Source organism: Barbatula barbatula (assembly GCF_947034865.1).
Source record: "Barbatula barbatula genome assembly, chromosome: 10".
Lineage (NCBI taxonomy): Eukaryota > Metazoa > Chordata > Actinopteri > Cypriniformes > Nemacheilidae > Barbatula > Barbatula barbatula.
The window spans coordinates 20230030-20245180 of record NC_136773.1 but is presented as its reverse complement, the minus strand read 5'-3'; the positions used below and the strand labels follow the sequence as shown (position 1 = coordinate 20245180).

At 39.3% G+C, this 15151-nt stretch overlaps 1 protein-coding gene across 1 annotated transcript; it reads right to left on the bottom strand.

Moving 5' to 3' along the window:
• Positions 1–508: 508 nt before the first annotated feature.
• On the bottom strand, positions 509–6928 carry slc23a4 (solute carrier family 23 member 4). Its single transcript, XM_079465648.1, has 12 exons — positions 6645–6928; positions 5789–5917; positions 5447–5604; positions 4055–4214; positions 3787–3968; positions 3407–3527; positions 3158–3314; positions 2567–2820; positions 2153–2317; positions 1960–2068; positions 1645–1740; positions 509–1546 (listed from the first exon to the last, which is right to left on the bottom strand). The coding sequence occupies exons 1-12, from the start codon at positions 6690–6692 to the stop codon at positions 1281–1283; spliced, it is 1845 nt and encodes a 614-aa protein (XP_079321774.1). The 5' UTR covers positions 6693–6928; the 3' UTR covers positions 509–1280.
• Positions 6929–15151: the final 8223 nt, after the last annotated feature.

Sequence of the window (15151 nt, the reverse complement as noted above, 5' to 3'; positions counted from 1 at the left end):
AGCTTTAAAGGAAACATCTGTTTCTGTCACAGAGAAAATTATGAATTTGACAATAAGACAAGTTAAGTGTCAATTTGTAGCAAACACATATCATACAGCAAAATGTATCAAAGTAGCATTAAGTGTCCCAAACATTGATACATTTCCACATTTATACACTAAAATTATAAGGTTATTCAATTTTTACTCACAATTGTGGCAAACATACACCATCACATTTAGTGAATTCATTTTGGGTCCAGTGGTATTAAAAATGTTGTGATATTTAGACCTACCAAAAAGATATGTGGACTCATATAACACTAGTTTGGTTTTCAAAATTCCTTTCACAAATCAAACCATTGACCAGAAGATCACTTTTGGTCCTGTAAAAAACATTTTGTCACCTCAGTAGTTTCTCTGTAGTCTAGGGGACTTCCAATCTGAACGAAAAGAGGTTTTGTTGCAAAACGTTTGTTGCCATTTAGTGCCGTCTAGTGGAATAAAAAGCACCTGGAAATGTTTTTTTAAATACAGATTTTTATTATAATTCATTTTATTCTCCAGAAACAGAGGGCTGTTCCATAAAACAAGATTGAGAAATAAACCGGCCTTATTTAGGTAAGAAAGACTTTGGTTTTATAAAGCAAACAAAAAAAGGACACTTATAAATGAATTCAATATTGTGAAATAAAACAACAGATAACAAAAATAGAATAACAAAAGTAGTCCTTAAATGCAATGTATGTCATTAACAGCAAGAATTTGACATTCATTAGATCTGAACGTGTTTATTAGTAGACGTCATTACTCCACCACCTGTGTGGCATCATCCACTAGATTGTTGAACTAATAGTATGAATCATCTTAGACTAATTTACCGTTTCCACAAAAGCTTTGTAATTTAGGTAGCACTTGAAAATCATTGTAGATATCAAAATAACCTCTCCATTTAAAAAGACAGATATAACATGGTAAAGCATTTAGATAAATGTTAAATGAGGCACCTCCAGGTACAGTATTTTCTAAATGAACACCTAAAGATCCAACAAAAAGATCTGAAAATACTAAGTAAAATTGTCAATGTTACATTTAAACACTATGTAAAAGTTTAAAGTAAAATGTGATAAAATTGTCTCATACAATGCAAAAACACAACTGTTCTGTGTCAGAATAGAAATATAAGGTTTTCTAAGGGGTTCTCAAAATGAGACGTCACAGTAACTGTCTCTCAGTTCAGTGAGTGTGTGCCACTGGTGACAGTGATTACAGAGCATTTTCTATTTTAATCCAAGCTTTCATTATAATGCCACTCCCACTTTCATCTGTGAATCATCTTTGTTAGGCTCTGTTTTGGTGTCCAAAGAGTCCACACTGGACGGTGTGTCATCCTCCGAGCTGGGTTTGTGTGAAGGGCAGAAGGGCACATATTTGGTCCAGGGGAAAGATGAGAGGCAGGCACTTATACCGAAGGGCAGCCCGTAAACATCATCGCTTTCCACGGTGTTGTCCGATGCTTTTTGGTGGACTCTGTTCCATGCGGTGATGCCTCGTTCACGTTTTGTTCCTGGAATACAGTGTTTTGCATTTTGAGCATTCCAAGACCACTGTACTGTGATTTTTTTGGCATGGTTTTAAAACCCATGAAGAGAGTGTAGAACGTACCAGGTATTGTGTTATCCAGAATAAAGCCAAAAAAGCCTCCAACAAACATGCTTGTTGTGAGAAGTACTTGTAGCACCTGGTCGAGTTCAACAACGCCTGGTGGAATTTAAAGAATGTGGGAAATGTTAAGACTGGTTACAAAAGAAATTGTTTTTATGTTGCTTTCTTTCCGTTTCTATGTAAAATGCTCTAGATGGACTATTTTAAAATGATCCTTTTTAAAAACAGTGGGGTCACAAATGTGTTGAGAAGCACAAACTCAGTGTTAGGATTGGATGTAGCTACTTTCTGACCGTTCTTGTCTAAATCATGTACCTGTTGCAATGGCTGTGGGGTTTTTCAGTATCCAGTTGGGAATCACAAGTCCAGTGAACATGGAAAAACCAAAGATGAAGATGTTGCGTGAGGAATTCATGTCGGCATACTAAATGAAAAGGAAGTCACATTAACGTTGTAGGTACTTCTTTTGGTTACTGTTTTGTTTTTTGCACAAGGCTACGAAATATACCTGTAGGTTTGAACATCCGGCAGCAGTAATGACCCCAAACATGACCAGAAACATTCCACCAATGACAGGTGTTGGAATTGTAGTGAATATGGCTGCAATTTTTCCAAACATTCCCATTATAATCATTAAAAATCCACCGGCCACAATCACCATGCGACTGCCAACCTGCAAAAAGGTTTTAGCTAAGTAGTTTAGACAAAATGTTAAATTCTCTCTTATTTGTACGTCACTTTGGATAAAGGTGTCTGCCAAATGAATAAATGTAAATCTAACACATCACATTTAAATTTGTCATAAAAGATAAAAAAGACCCTTACATACACCACAGGGGTCTTGTATTACCCTGAAAGGGCTGGTTTTGCGATTGATTGACCAATCAGAAATGGGTATATGATTGTTGTGAAATCCTTGTACCTTGGTGATCCCCAAGGCTCCTACATTCTCACTGTAAGAGGTGGTGCCGTTTCCTGTGCCCCAGGCACCTGCCAGGAGACATCCAATACCTTCAATTCCAATGCCCCTGTTGATGGCATGTCTGGGGGGTGGTGGGGCACCAGATAACCTGGCACAGGCATGATAATCACCCACTGACTCAATCATTGAGGATATGACCCCCGCCAGGATTCCAAATACCCCGGCCAGGCTTACAGTTGGTACACCCCATTGGCCTGGAAATTATATATCTAACTTTAATAGCTGATTATTTTTAACACCAAACAACTATCTCAAAGGTATTGTTCATCATTTATTCATCCTCATGTTGTTCAAAACCTGTATGATTTTCCTTTGCCTGCAGAACACAAAAGAAGATATTTCGAGATATGTCTCAGTGTTTTTGTGTCCAAACATTGGAAATCAGTGGGAACCAGTGTTGTTTAGTTTCCAACGTTCTTCAAAATATATTATTTTGTGTTCCGTAGAAGAAAGTCTGGAATGACATAGGGGTGAGTAAATAATGAACGAATTCAAATTCTTGGGTGAACGGCCCCTTTAATATTGCAATACCTGGATAAGGAAATCTGAACCAAGGAGCCCTGCCAATAACATCCCCTTTAACATCAGTGCGGGCTAAATAGCCATATTGGACAGGGTCAGAGGGTAGGACATTGTAGATTGTCAAGATGTAGCAAATCGACCAAGACAGAGTGATTCCTAACAGGACCTGAGGAATCACGCAAAAACAAAAGATAGATCGCTTGAAAAGAACAAAGCTACATTTGTGATGCATTTCGATGCAGAATTTGAATGACTTACAGGTAGAATCTGAAATATGTACATCCTGGTGGTGTGAAATTTCTTGGCTTTGCTGTATGTCGGGAAGGGTATGGCAATATGGCGGAGGTACTGAGAGAAGATCACAATTAAACATGTTGTCCTGCAGATGACATATAGATGGGTGTTATGGTTGGGTGTCTACATTTTTGTGTATAAAAAGCTTACGAGAGCTTAGCCTATAACATAGACCTCTACCAACATGAATATGAGTCAAACTCTCGTCTTTTTTCTGTTTTTGTTCTGTTACATGTCAGAGTTAAACGTGAATGTTGGTAAAGATCATAAGAAATCAGCTCTTCTGTGTTTCCATCTGTATGAACAGAACAAGTTTGGTGTGATGAAGTTATACTACTACACACATAGCAGAGATGCCCCAGTGGTGTCCTGCGTTCATGCCAGCAGAGTCGAACAGCGATAGGCCGATCAGCGAAATGGTCGGTGCGATGGTCAAGGGACCGATGAAACGCATGAAGAGGCCAATAAGACCGGTGAATCCCACCAACACTTGAAACAAAGATCCAACCATGATCGATCCCTGAAGCTGTGCAGAAAATAAAACATTTATGATCCTTTACAAGAAGGCTTCCTGGGATGTCTGATTCAAGCGGGCTGTGTTGTAATACTCACCACCTGCATGCGACTCTGCCAAACCTGAATGAATTCAGGTGAGGAGACATTGACCAAACTGGAATTCTGTGTCCAGGCTGGGCAGCTCCACTCGGGCATTGAAAGCAAAGCCATGCAGGGTGAAAGAAGAGTAAATGTCCCACCCTGGAGAATGGGTAACCTTGTAATATAAAAATAGAAGAAATGTTGCAGATAACTTATGATGTTTATGAAACTCAGTGATGTGTTAACTTCCTTCTCAGCTATTATCAAGACAGTACGGAACTTAATGACAACAAAGAAATTACTGTACAGTATTAGAAATCATTTCCAAACTCAATTCTGACTATTGCGCTTAAATGTACTGTAACCTACCCTGAAGCAAGGCTGCCAAAATGATTGAATGAATATGACTGTGGATAAGATTTGAAGTCATACGGCCTGATTAAAATCTTGTGAAATAGCGTACCTTTACTGTAAAATAGATTTTTTTAAATAAAACCTTTCATTTTAGTCGGTAACCAAATGATATTCAGAGAGATTATTATTGTTTTGTTCAATTGTAAAATCGCTGATTTTAAACAATCGTACAGCTTTACACAAAGGGGAGGCTCCCCTTTGAATGTGAATGTGGCCTAAAGAATGTGGATTTTAAATGTGATGAACCTTTAAGCTAATAAAAGGAAAAATTCCTAATCTTATTAAGGTTCTCTGCAGAATTCAATCTGACCGATGCCCCACATTCTCCTGAAATACATTCCTGATTCAGATTTGTCATGTTTTATTAAAACACAAGTACATGTAATGCTCCTGAGGATCTTTAGGTTTGTTGGGTTTGCATTAGAAAACTTTCTATTCAGGTCCAGAATCAGCTCCAGCAGAAGAATACAATAGAGATTTAGCCTAAAACATCCAGTGGCTTATGAGATTGCCAAGGCAACACTGCTCACACTTTTCTAGGTCAACGAACCCTTGATTTGAAAGTTTGGATTACATTGCTGAGTAGGAGAGGGCCTCTTTTGCCCTGTATTTTAAATATAAACAAAGCTTTTTTTTCGTGAATCTTGAAGTGATGATAAACGGACCGCGGCGGTTACTTCTTTTGTATAGACACAAGACCAATGTGGTACTGTCGTTGATCTATTCTGAAAGTCATACAGGTTTCAAAGGACATGAAAATGACCAAATGATGACTGGGTTTTCTTAGGGTGAAAGTGTTTTTGACAATACACAAAAGATGAACAGATTCAATCACGCATTCATTAAATTGGAAAATCTAAATAATCCTTCAAACAACTCCTTCAAGCTTCACACTCTGTACATTGACCTTGGCTTTATAGTTTTCTCACGTTATGTTTTTTTCTTGTGCTGTTCATTATGTTTCCATTGGAGAACATTTTGCCATAGGCCTACCTCACTCCAAAAGTGACCTGCAGTAAGGTGCACAGCCCTGACACGAAGAAGATGGTGCTGATGAGGTGACTTTGCGTGAGTCCATCATGCTGTAGACACAAGCCCTGAGACAGCATCAGAGGAATGGCAATAATGCCACCAAAAGCTGTAAGACAGTGCTGTAGGAGAGAGAGGATGTTAAGGAGTTGCTGTGAGAAGGAGCCTACTGTACAACATAAACAAAATGTATGTGGCCCAAATGTAACTTCCGGTAGACCTCCACAAAGAATCTGTTGAGCAGTTTAAACTTCATACGGTTCATATAAATTAAATATACAATAAATTGTTAATCATAGTACTAACCTGAATCCCCAAAATAATGCAGAGGTACCATGGTGGAATATCCGTGACACAGTATGCCAGTTTATTACCTTCTCCGTCCTCTGAAAACGTATCGTTTTCTTTTTCGGGCAACTTTCCGACACCTTCAACCTAAAAGTCAAAAATATGATTTAATGTTACAGATTGAACCTCATGCGAGGTTGTTCGGGGTTCAGATAGAAATAAGTCCATATTGTAACGGCACGTGTTCATTTGGTACTTTAAGAATTGCTTCGGATTATCTTTTTTTTAAAGAAAATGTACAGATTCTGTAAGGAGTGCTTAAAGATGAGTACATACTGTATGAATGTAAGCGTTATAGGTTCTCGAAACACTCCGTCTACTTGCTCTATCTATCTGAATGAGGACATACCTTGAATGTTTATATGCAGATCACACTAAATCACACCAAATAAAAACCTTACATTACAACAATTATTGTATTAGAATTGATAACAAAATACTTCTATATAGTGTTTACAAATGAATACATCCCTTGCAGAGAAAAACTATGGAAACACACACAAACAATGTGCTTTAGTCACTGGAATGTGGAGCAATAAGTATGACCCAAACATTAACCCTTCGATTTCTCATTACTCTCAGTGATAAGAATCTTCGGTTACAACGTGGTTGATAAGGGAGATTCATCACATAAAATAGATATGTATGACTGTGTTTGTAAGAAACTTACCTCTCACTGACATAACAACTAGAAAGAGTTGTGTAACAAAAGCAAAACCCAATACACACCTAATAAAATATAACCAAATGTTTAATCTGACAATTTAGTTCATTTCTGTATGATCTTTTTCATCCATTAACACAAGATACTCACAGTAAATGCAAAGTTGTCCAGACCGTTGCTGTCTTTCTCTGGTGCCATAAGTGTGCCGTGGGCTCAGGAGGTAATGTTGAATTCTCAATGGGAATCCTGACGACGAAACTGACCAGAGCGAGAGAGAAGGGCTAGTCACTGACAGTATTGAAAGAAAAGATGAGGAGAGCCATGGAGGGAATAAGAGAGAGGCACGAGACGGGTCGGTGGCTGCTGGTGATTGAGAAGGCAATGAGACCAATCAGCTGCTCATGTGAACTTCATTTCACCACAACTAACAGGCAGCTGATCACAGCCACGTGCTGGCAGAGCTGAGCTTCTTCTGGATTATAAGAATACACAAGCTAATGTGTGCATGCGAACCAGTGCATCTGCCTGTGATATTAATCATCATGCATTTTTTTACACATTTTACACAAAAATGTGTGCAACCCCCATGCAATTCAAATTCTGTATATGATACTTTCTTTCTGTGAAACACGTGTAAGAAGATGTGTCAGTGGTTTTGTGTTCATCAATGAAAGTTGGGATCCCAAAGGTTTGATGAAAATATCTTCATTTGTGTTCTGCAGAAGAAAGCCATATGTGCAGCAGACGATGCGAGGATTTTCATTTTTAGGTGGATTAGCCCCTTAAAATGGACCCTGTGTGGAATTTTGGAGGTACTTCAAATGGTGGAAATAAGGTTGAACTTTCTTTTCAGGACAAAGGTATTTCTCATTTATTTCAGGTTAGGAATATATTGAGGCAACTTGTCACGTGTTTTATATATTGTGATGGTATACATTTAGAAAAGTTGCAATACTGTTCTAGTTTTTTTGCACCGTATAATGGTGTTTTAAAAAGCTAGTTTCCTATTATGCCAGCTAATTGACAACATAATGCGCTGCCTGTCAACTTGTTGCATGAACACAATTTTCTCCGGGCAATAATGCAAAAAATGTTCAATGGCTCATTTGTATCCACAGCTTTAAACAATTTGCTTAAACTCATACAGTCAGATTTGAACAAGAAGCAAACCTAAGAGGTTAAAACTGTGACCCCAGTCGCCTGCGTATAATTTATTTAGTCTGATAAAAGGAGGCACTGCTAAGCCAGAGATTCACAAAAACTAGGCTACTGATCACATGTTTAGCATTTTGGAGACACTAAAATAGCAAACATAATCATTCTTTCATCACTCAGCCCAGCAGGATGCCGGCGGCCTGCAAATCTCTCCGTGACATATCTCTGAAAATGTTTCAATGTTCCTAAATAAGAATTGAAGAAATGAAAGCGTGCCATGTACTTACCTTAATGGACATTCCACAGATGTCAATCCTGCTGTGTGTTGACAGACCTCTCCTGTAGTTAATGATTGTGGAGGGAGAAACCTCAAGGAAGTTGTTCACATCGTACTTATAGCATCTGACCTTTGATTCTGTAAACTTATGGAAACTTATAATTGAAGGCCAATCAAATTAGTGTGAATTTTTGCAGCACTTTTTGTCATATAATGGAGAGGGTTGTGTCAGAGAGTGTCTCACGTGATGAAATGAAATCACGTGCAGGTTCACACTGTAAAAAACGATTCTATACAGTGTGTCATGAGTTTAGTGGCTTATTTTCTGCATCCTTCCCATAATGTCTACAGATCATTCAGTGTCGTTCTCAATCATGCACACCGCTTTGTGCATCAGCTGTGTTTGTGTACAAGCATCGTTTCATTTATTTGAAGTGTGGGAGAGTCAAAATGGGTGATGCATTAACAGTTTTCTTGCTGAGGATCAGCTTTAATAATAGATACGCAGGAAGCAAGCATTAAAGTAATAGTTCACCCGAAAATAAAAATTCTGTCATCATTTTCTCACCCTCTTGTAACTTCAAACCTGTATGGCTTACTTTCTTCTTCACAACACAAAAGAAGATATTTTAAAGTATGCTGTTAACTGGCCCTCATACATTTGCATTGGTTTTGTGTCCATACAATAGAAGTGAATGGGGGCCAGTGCTGTTCAGGTACCAACTTTCTTCAAAACATCTTCTTTTGTGTACTGCGAAAGAAAGAAAGTAATAAGGTTTAAAATGACAAGAGGGGGCGGTAAATTATTGCAGATTTTTAATTTATAGGTGAATTATCGCTTTCAGCGTGCATCATGGCTGTGAGTCTATTGTGTAGCTATGTTGTCCTTGTTACATGCAAGTAGTTTCATAAATCGCATTATGGGTGTTAATTTAATTATTTTGCCTGTTACATATTATTCTACGCATTTGCATTTATTTAACTTGTTCCACGTCAGGGCCCTTTTTGAGCATACACATGAAAACGCACTGTTGGAACTAAAATGGCTGTAACTCATGAAATCTTTGGAATAAAGACCTAAGGTTGGTCTCTTTGGAAGAAGACAATTAGAAGATTAGTCCTAAAAAAAAAATAACACCAAAAAAAATGTTTGGAAAGGGATTTTGTTATGTTTATTATAAAAAAAAGGTTTAGGTTATAAAAGATAATAAAAAAAGACAATAAAAAATATTACAAATCAGATTTTTTTTTCGAAGGTCAAAGTCCCAAGGGTCAACAAGTGTTGTATCAAGTTTGGTCATGATACAGAAAATTTTGAGGCGTCTGTAAAGTTTTTTAAACGCCATACCACCTAAATCCTTTAGGGGGCCCATAGACTTCCATTGGTTTTAACACTTGAACTAATATTTGACCACAAAGGACATTGAGATGCTTTTTTTACTCTTCCACATACCAGACAAAATTAAAAACTACAAAAGCACAGAAACAACATAAAAACAATACATTTGTATGAACATTTTTGTATAATATGCTTTTGATGCACACTAATTTATGATTCATTCATTCATTCATTTTCTACCGCTTATCCGGGGCCGGGTCGCGGGGGCAGCAGTCTAAGCAGAGATGCCCAGACATCCCTCACCCTAGACACTTCCTCCAGCTCTTCCGGGGGGACACCGAGGCGTTCCCAGGCCAGCCGGGAGACATAGTCCCACCAGCGTGTCCTAGGTCTTCCCCGGGGTCTCCTCCCGGTCGGACGGGCCCGGAGCACCTTCCGGTGAAGGCGTCCACTAGGCATCCGTAACAGATGCCCAAGCCACCTCAGCTGACCCCTCTCGATGTGGAGGAGCAGCGGCTCTACTCCGAGCTCCTCCCGGGTGACCGAGCTTCTCACCCTATCTCTAAGGGATCGCCCAGCCACCCTGCGGAGGAAGCTCATTTCAGCTGCCTGTATCCGGGATCTTGTCCTTTCGGTCACGACCCAAAGCTTGTGACCATAGGTGAGAGTAGGAACCTAGATTGACCGGTAAATAGAGAGCTTCGCCTTGCGGCTCAGCTCTTTCTTCACCACGACGGACCGGTACATCGACGGTATTACTGCAGAAGCTGCACCGATCCGTCTGTCAATCTCCCGTTCCATCCTTCCCTCACTCGTGAACAAGACCCCGAGATACTTAAACTCCTCCACTTGAGGAAGGAACTCTCCACCAACCTGAAGTGGGCAAGCCACCCTTTTCCGACTGAGGACCATGGCCTCGGATTTGGAGGTACTGATTTTCATGCCATCCGCTTCACACTCTGCTATAAACCGTCCCAGTGCATGCTGAAGGTCCTGGTTTGAAGGGGCCAACACGACAACATCATCCGCAAATAGCAGAGACGAGATCGTGTCGTCCCCAAACCTGACACCCTCCGGCCCCTGGCTGCGCCTAGAAATTCTGTCCATAAAAATTACGAACAGAACCGGTGACAAAGGGCAGCCCTGCCGGAATCCGACATGTACTGGGAACAAGTCCGACTTACTGCCGGCAATGCGAACCAAGCTCCTGCCGTACAGGGACCTGACAGCTCTTAGTAAAGGACCACAGACCCCATACTCCCGAAGCACCCTCCACAGGATGCCACGAGGGACACAGTCGAATTCCTTCTCCAAATCCACAAAACACATGTGGATTGGTTGAGCAAACTCCCATAAACTCTCAAGCACCCTGTACTCATTTATGAATCAATTATCATTTATGTATCAATTTATCTTCCTAAATAGATTGTTCTTCTAAACACTGATCAACTGTGTATTCTAGTTTATTTTGCTTTTCCAACAATATAAAGTTTGTAATGATAAGATAAGAATTTATCTGCACAGTATTGATGTAAATGTAGGTGTTCCGCGGAATGTATTTATTTTTGATACACACTGTTGCCCTTTATGCATCAATTTCATTTCCTACATACTTTATTTTATAAACAAATCATAAAATATGTATTGTAGAGTCTCAGACCTTTCCGACGATATATAGTTTGTCATAATTAGATCAGAATTATCACAAAAATATGGAAGCAAACGTGGGTGTTCCGTATACGGAATAGTGAAAGGACATTAACAAATCTAAATTCCCTTCATGAGACCCCTTATCTCATTGTAAGCATGTATTGCCAAGTCTTGTCCAGCAGGAGGCGATACAGTTTATTATAATGATGAATGATGATTTCTGTTTATAGTTTTTGTTGTGTGCGTGTGCGTGCGCGTGCGCGCGTGCGTTGAACTGAGTAAATAGGAGGGGGCGGTGCTGATGTGTGACGTCATTGGCTGATAGACAGACTCAACTTCTGCTCGCTTTGCACTCCTGTGGCGGAGGGTGATGGTGATGGGGCTGGTTTGATTAAATGTGCCCTTGTTAAACGGGGACATTTTGCAATAGAGCACGTACATCACTTTAAAACAAGGAAGGAATCGCGTACGGCCCGAAATATGAACATATCTTTAACCTGAGCAAAAGGAGGCGCGTCAGGACTGACTGCAGCATCCACCTGCATCCCGCAGGCGCATCTCTCTCTCTCTCTCTCTCTCTCTCTCTCTCTCTCTCCTCTCTCTCTCTCTCTCTCTCTCTCTCTCTCTCTCTCTCTCTCTCTCTCACTTTAAGCAAAAGTGTCGGTCCTGAGCACGCAAAGATTGAAAGCGATGGCTGCCGGCGCAGGATGCGGGGAGTCGGTGGATCAGTACCGGGCCGAAGTGGAGAGGTTGACACGCGAGCTTGCCGAAGCCAACCAGGAGAAGATCCGGGCCGCGGAATGCGGTCTGGTGGTGCTGGAGGAGAACCAGACACTCAAACAGCAATACGCGGAGCTGGAGTCCGAGCAGGAGGCTTTGAAACAGGAGCTAGAGCAACTGCAAGAGGTAAACAGAGATGCATAGTCAGAAATATGTCAAAGAAGAGAGATGTGCATGGGTTTCATTGCTAAAGTATCACTGACAAATATCGTTACATTAACGCCTGTTTTGGCAATATCAATTTTGACAAGAGATGCAGGCCGGTCTCTCCTCTCGCAGTACTACTACGTTGTCAACATCATTTACCATCCTGCAGTACCACCCAAGAATCTGAATTTATTCTAGGCTATTGTTAAAAGAATTATAAAATACTCTCTGACTTTTTGGACATTTTAAGAGTGGCTTTAAACGTGTTATTGCATTTCTGTGGGTGAACGGTAACTTTAGATTTAAAATTCAGATTTGAAAGCTAAATCGGCCTGCTCATAACTTCATAATTGTTTCAGTGTGTTTTTGTACTACTGCAGTCTAGAAGTCAACCTATTAGCCCGGACACCCTATTAAACTCAAACACAGATGCTTGCTTTGTTGTTTTAAACCTTAGTTATTTTTACTATTACGCACAACTTTTATAAGTTGTTCACAACGCATTAAACTTATTTTACATTTTTATATTTCACTGTGTTTAGAAGGGAATCTTCTTTCTGGTTATTTCGGTTACTTTCTGGTAACTAGAGCTCAGTCCGATATTTTCAACTGCAGATTTGTCTGCGAAGGCATTTTATCACGATCAATAATGCACCTCTGTGCTTCTCCTTGCCTTTCAGATATCTATATCTCTCTGTCTGTTCAAAGCAGCTGTGCTGTTTATAATTCAGTCTGTCTGCGGCTGATATTGTTGTGAAGGGCTGTCCGGAGGGGATGTTTCCCCATGAGGAAAAAAACTTTTTTCGAAAAAAACATCTCTTTCTAGTTCTTTATTTTGATGAATATTAAATTGAATGTAAAAACCCCACCGCCCCACAGGCCTTTAGACTGGCAACTCAATTCATTTGAGAGTTGTCCATGAATTTACTTGCAAATCTGATTTTTTGTGTATGGTTTGGACAGGGATTTCCATTCCCAGTAAGAATAGGTATTAGTACTCATTCTCTTTAGCTATAATAAATCCGATCATCGGTTAAACCTGTATGACTTTCTTTCTTTCGCAGAACAAAAAAAAGATATTTTGAAGAAAGTCTGTTACCAAACGGCCCTGGCACCCATTCAGTTCCACTGTATAGACACAAAAAAATATATTATTTTGTGCTCTGCAGAAGAAAGAAAGTCACACAGGTTTGAATTGAGTAAATGTAAAAAGAAATGGGCAAACTATCACTTTAATAATCCTGCTAAATGGATCATTAGGAATTCATTTTAGAAATTACCAGTGGACACCAATGCCATCTGTAACCCAAAGAAGTGCAATATTTTCACAGCGTCTATTCACTGACAGTTTTTGCTCACTTGATAACATTTGGAAATAAGAGATCTTCCGTTTTCACTGGTAAAAACAGTAAGGAGTCAAAATGATTCACTATAAAGCTGCAGCAAATAGATCTTAAAATGTTTTAGTCCCTCTGGACGTGGACTGTAGGAAATAGACTACTAGTGTTTTACTCCATTACAAATGGAGAAAAGTTGTTGTGATAGTGTGTACTTGAACAGTCTAGAGAACAGTATTGCCCTAAAGTTCTGTTTCCACTGAAATGCTTCAGTCATGACTGGATACATACCGACATGACTTTTGCTGAGAATTCTGCTGGTGATTATCGTAAAAAGCAGTTAGCAGTGCACAAATAAGTCACTGAAGTGTTTGCATATCTCGCTATAACATTTCCATGTCTTTACAAAAATCTCAAAGAATGTTTTTTAAGAAGAAAATTAATGAAATAAATAGTGACTGTAGTCTGTCAAACTGTTTTGCCTTGAATAAACATACTTTTATGTTGTAGTCCTTTATTAACTCGTATTATGTGTAAACACACGGATGGATCAGGACATAAGGGTTGGTAAATTATGTCCGAATGGACTCAGTTTTCCAGTTTACTTTCACACCGCCCAGATGGGACCTTCTAAAAGACGTACCTAAACAACGACCAGAAAAAAACAGTCAGATTTTACATGCAATAAACGCTAGCTGCTGTCAAAAGAACAAGATGGTATACCACCGATTAGATTAATAATTCCATGTAAAGCATTTTCTCCCCCATAGAAGTATATTAAATCTTAAATCTGCATTTAATGTTAATGTCCTAACTGAACTTCTTTAAAGAGGTCTAGATCTTTGTTTTTGAGTAGGGCTTTCACAAATTAACTGGATGGCAGATTTAAGTATGATCTGACAAAATATGTCTGAACTCTGATGTCCAGGTCTTACTCCTGCAACTGTCAGGCCTCATTTGAATACTCACAAAAGGGCACGGAGCGCTTCTGGGTCATCCATATGGACTCATAAATCTTGCTTTCCTTGACTGAGCAAAACAGGCAAGGAAAAGACAGAGGGACACAGGAGAAAGGAGACCTTAAATGACTCCTGCTCACCCTCCCTGTCCAAGGTTTCAAGGAATCAGATCGATAAAGACTGGCCCTGCAGACCAGAGTTGGTTTGCCCAACCCCCAGCATCCCCAGCGCTGGGCACAAAGAGGCCCATCTCTTAAGATCCCCTGAGATATTGATTTAGGTCTCTCACCCCAGAAGGGTTTTTTGTCGTTGTTATGATTGTGAAGAAGCACCACACTCTGAATTATTACAAATAAGCTTCAGAGAATAGACTTGTAACACACCTCATCAGTTACAGTATAGACCACTTCAGAAGACGTAAACAACGCTGGCCCAGAAGCTCTTCCTGTTTCGTCACCATTACATAAATATTTGAACAAAATACAACTAACTGAGTTTTTATAACCAAATCAAAATGTTAAACGAATAAATTTAAGATTTTATTATATACAGTATATAAATATTATTTTTATTATATATTTATTTATTATATATTGTATATAAAAAATACAAACTGAAACCTGAAGTGCTTCTGCACCAGAGTTTACGTCTTGCAACGTGGTCTATAATGCCAGACAGATCACAGTGGGGTCTGAATGAGTTGACATGAATATTTTTTTTACATATTTGTATTAGATTGTGACTCCTGGATTCTTATGTAGAATTTACATATTATTAATTATGTCGGAAACAATGCGTTATGAATAAGATGCTAGTTGTTTTTGTTGTGAAATTATTTAAAATAACACAAATGAAAGAGAAAAAAAGACAAGAAGACCATTAGAAACGAGTGGATTTGTAAAAGCATCTGTTCTGTGGTTTTGCATAACTGGCTTCAGGTTTCTAATGGATCAGTGAATGAATGTGAACATCTCTTCATGTTGAAACGGTCTAGAACTTTGCAGTTTTATGTT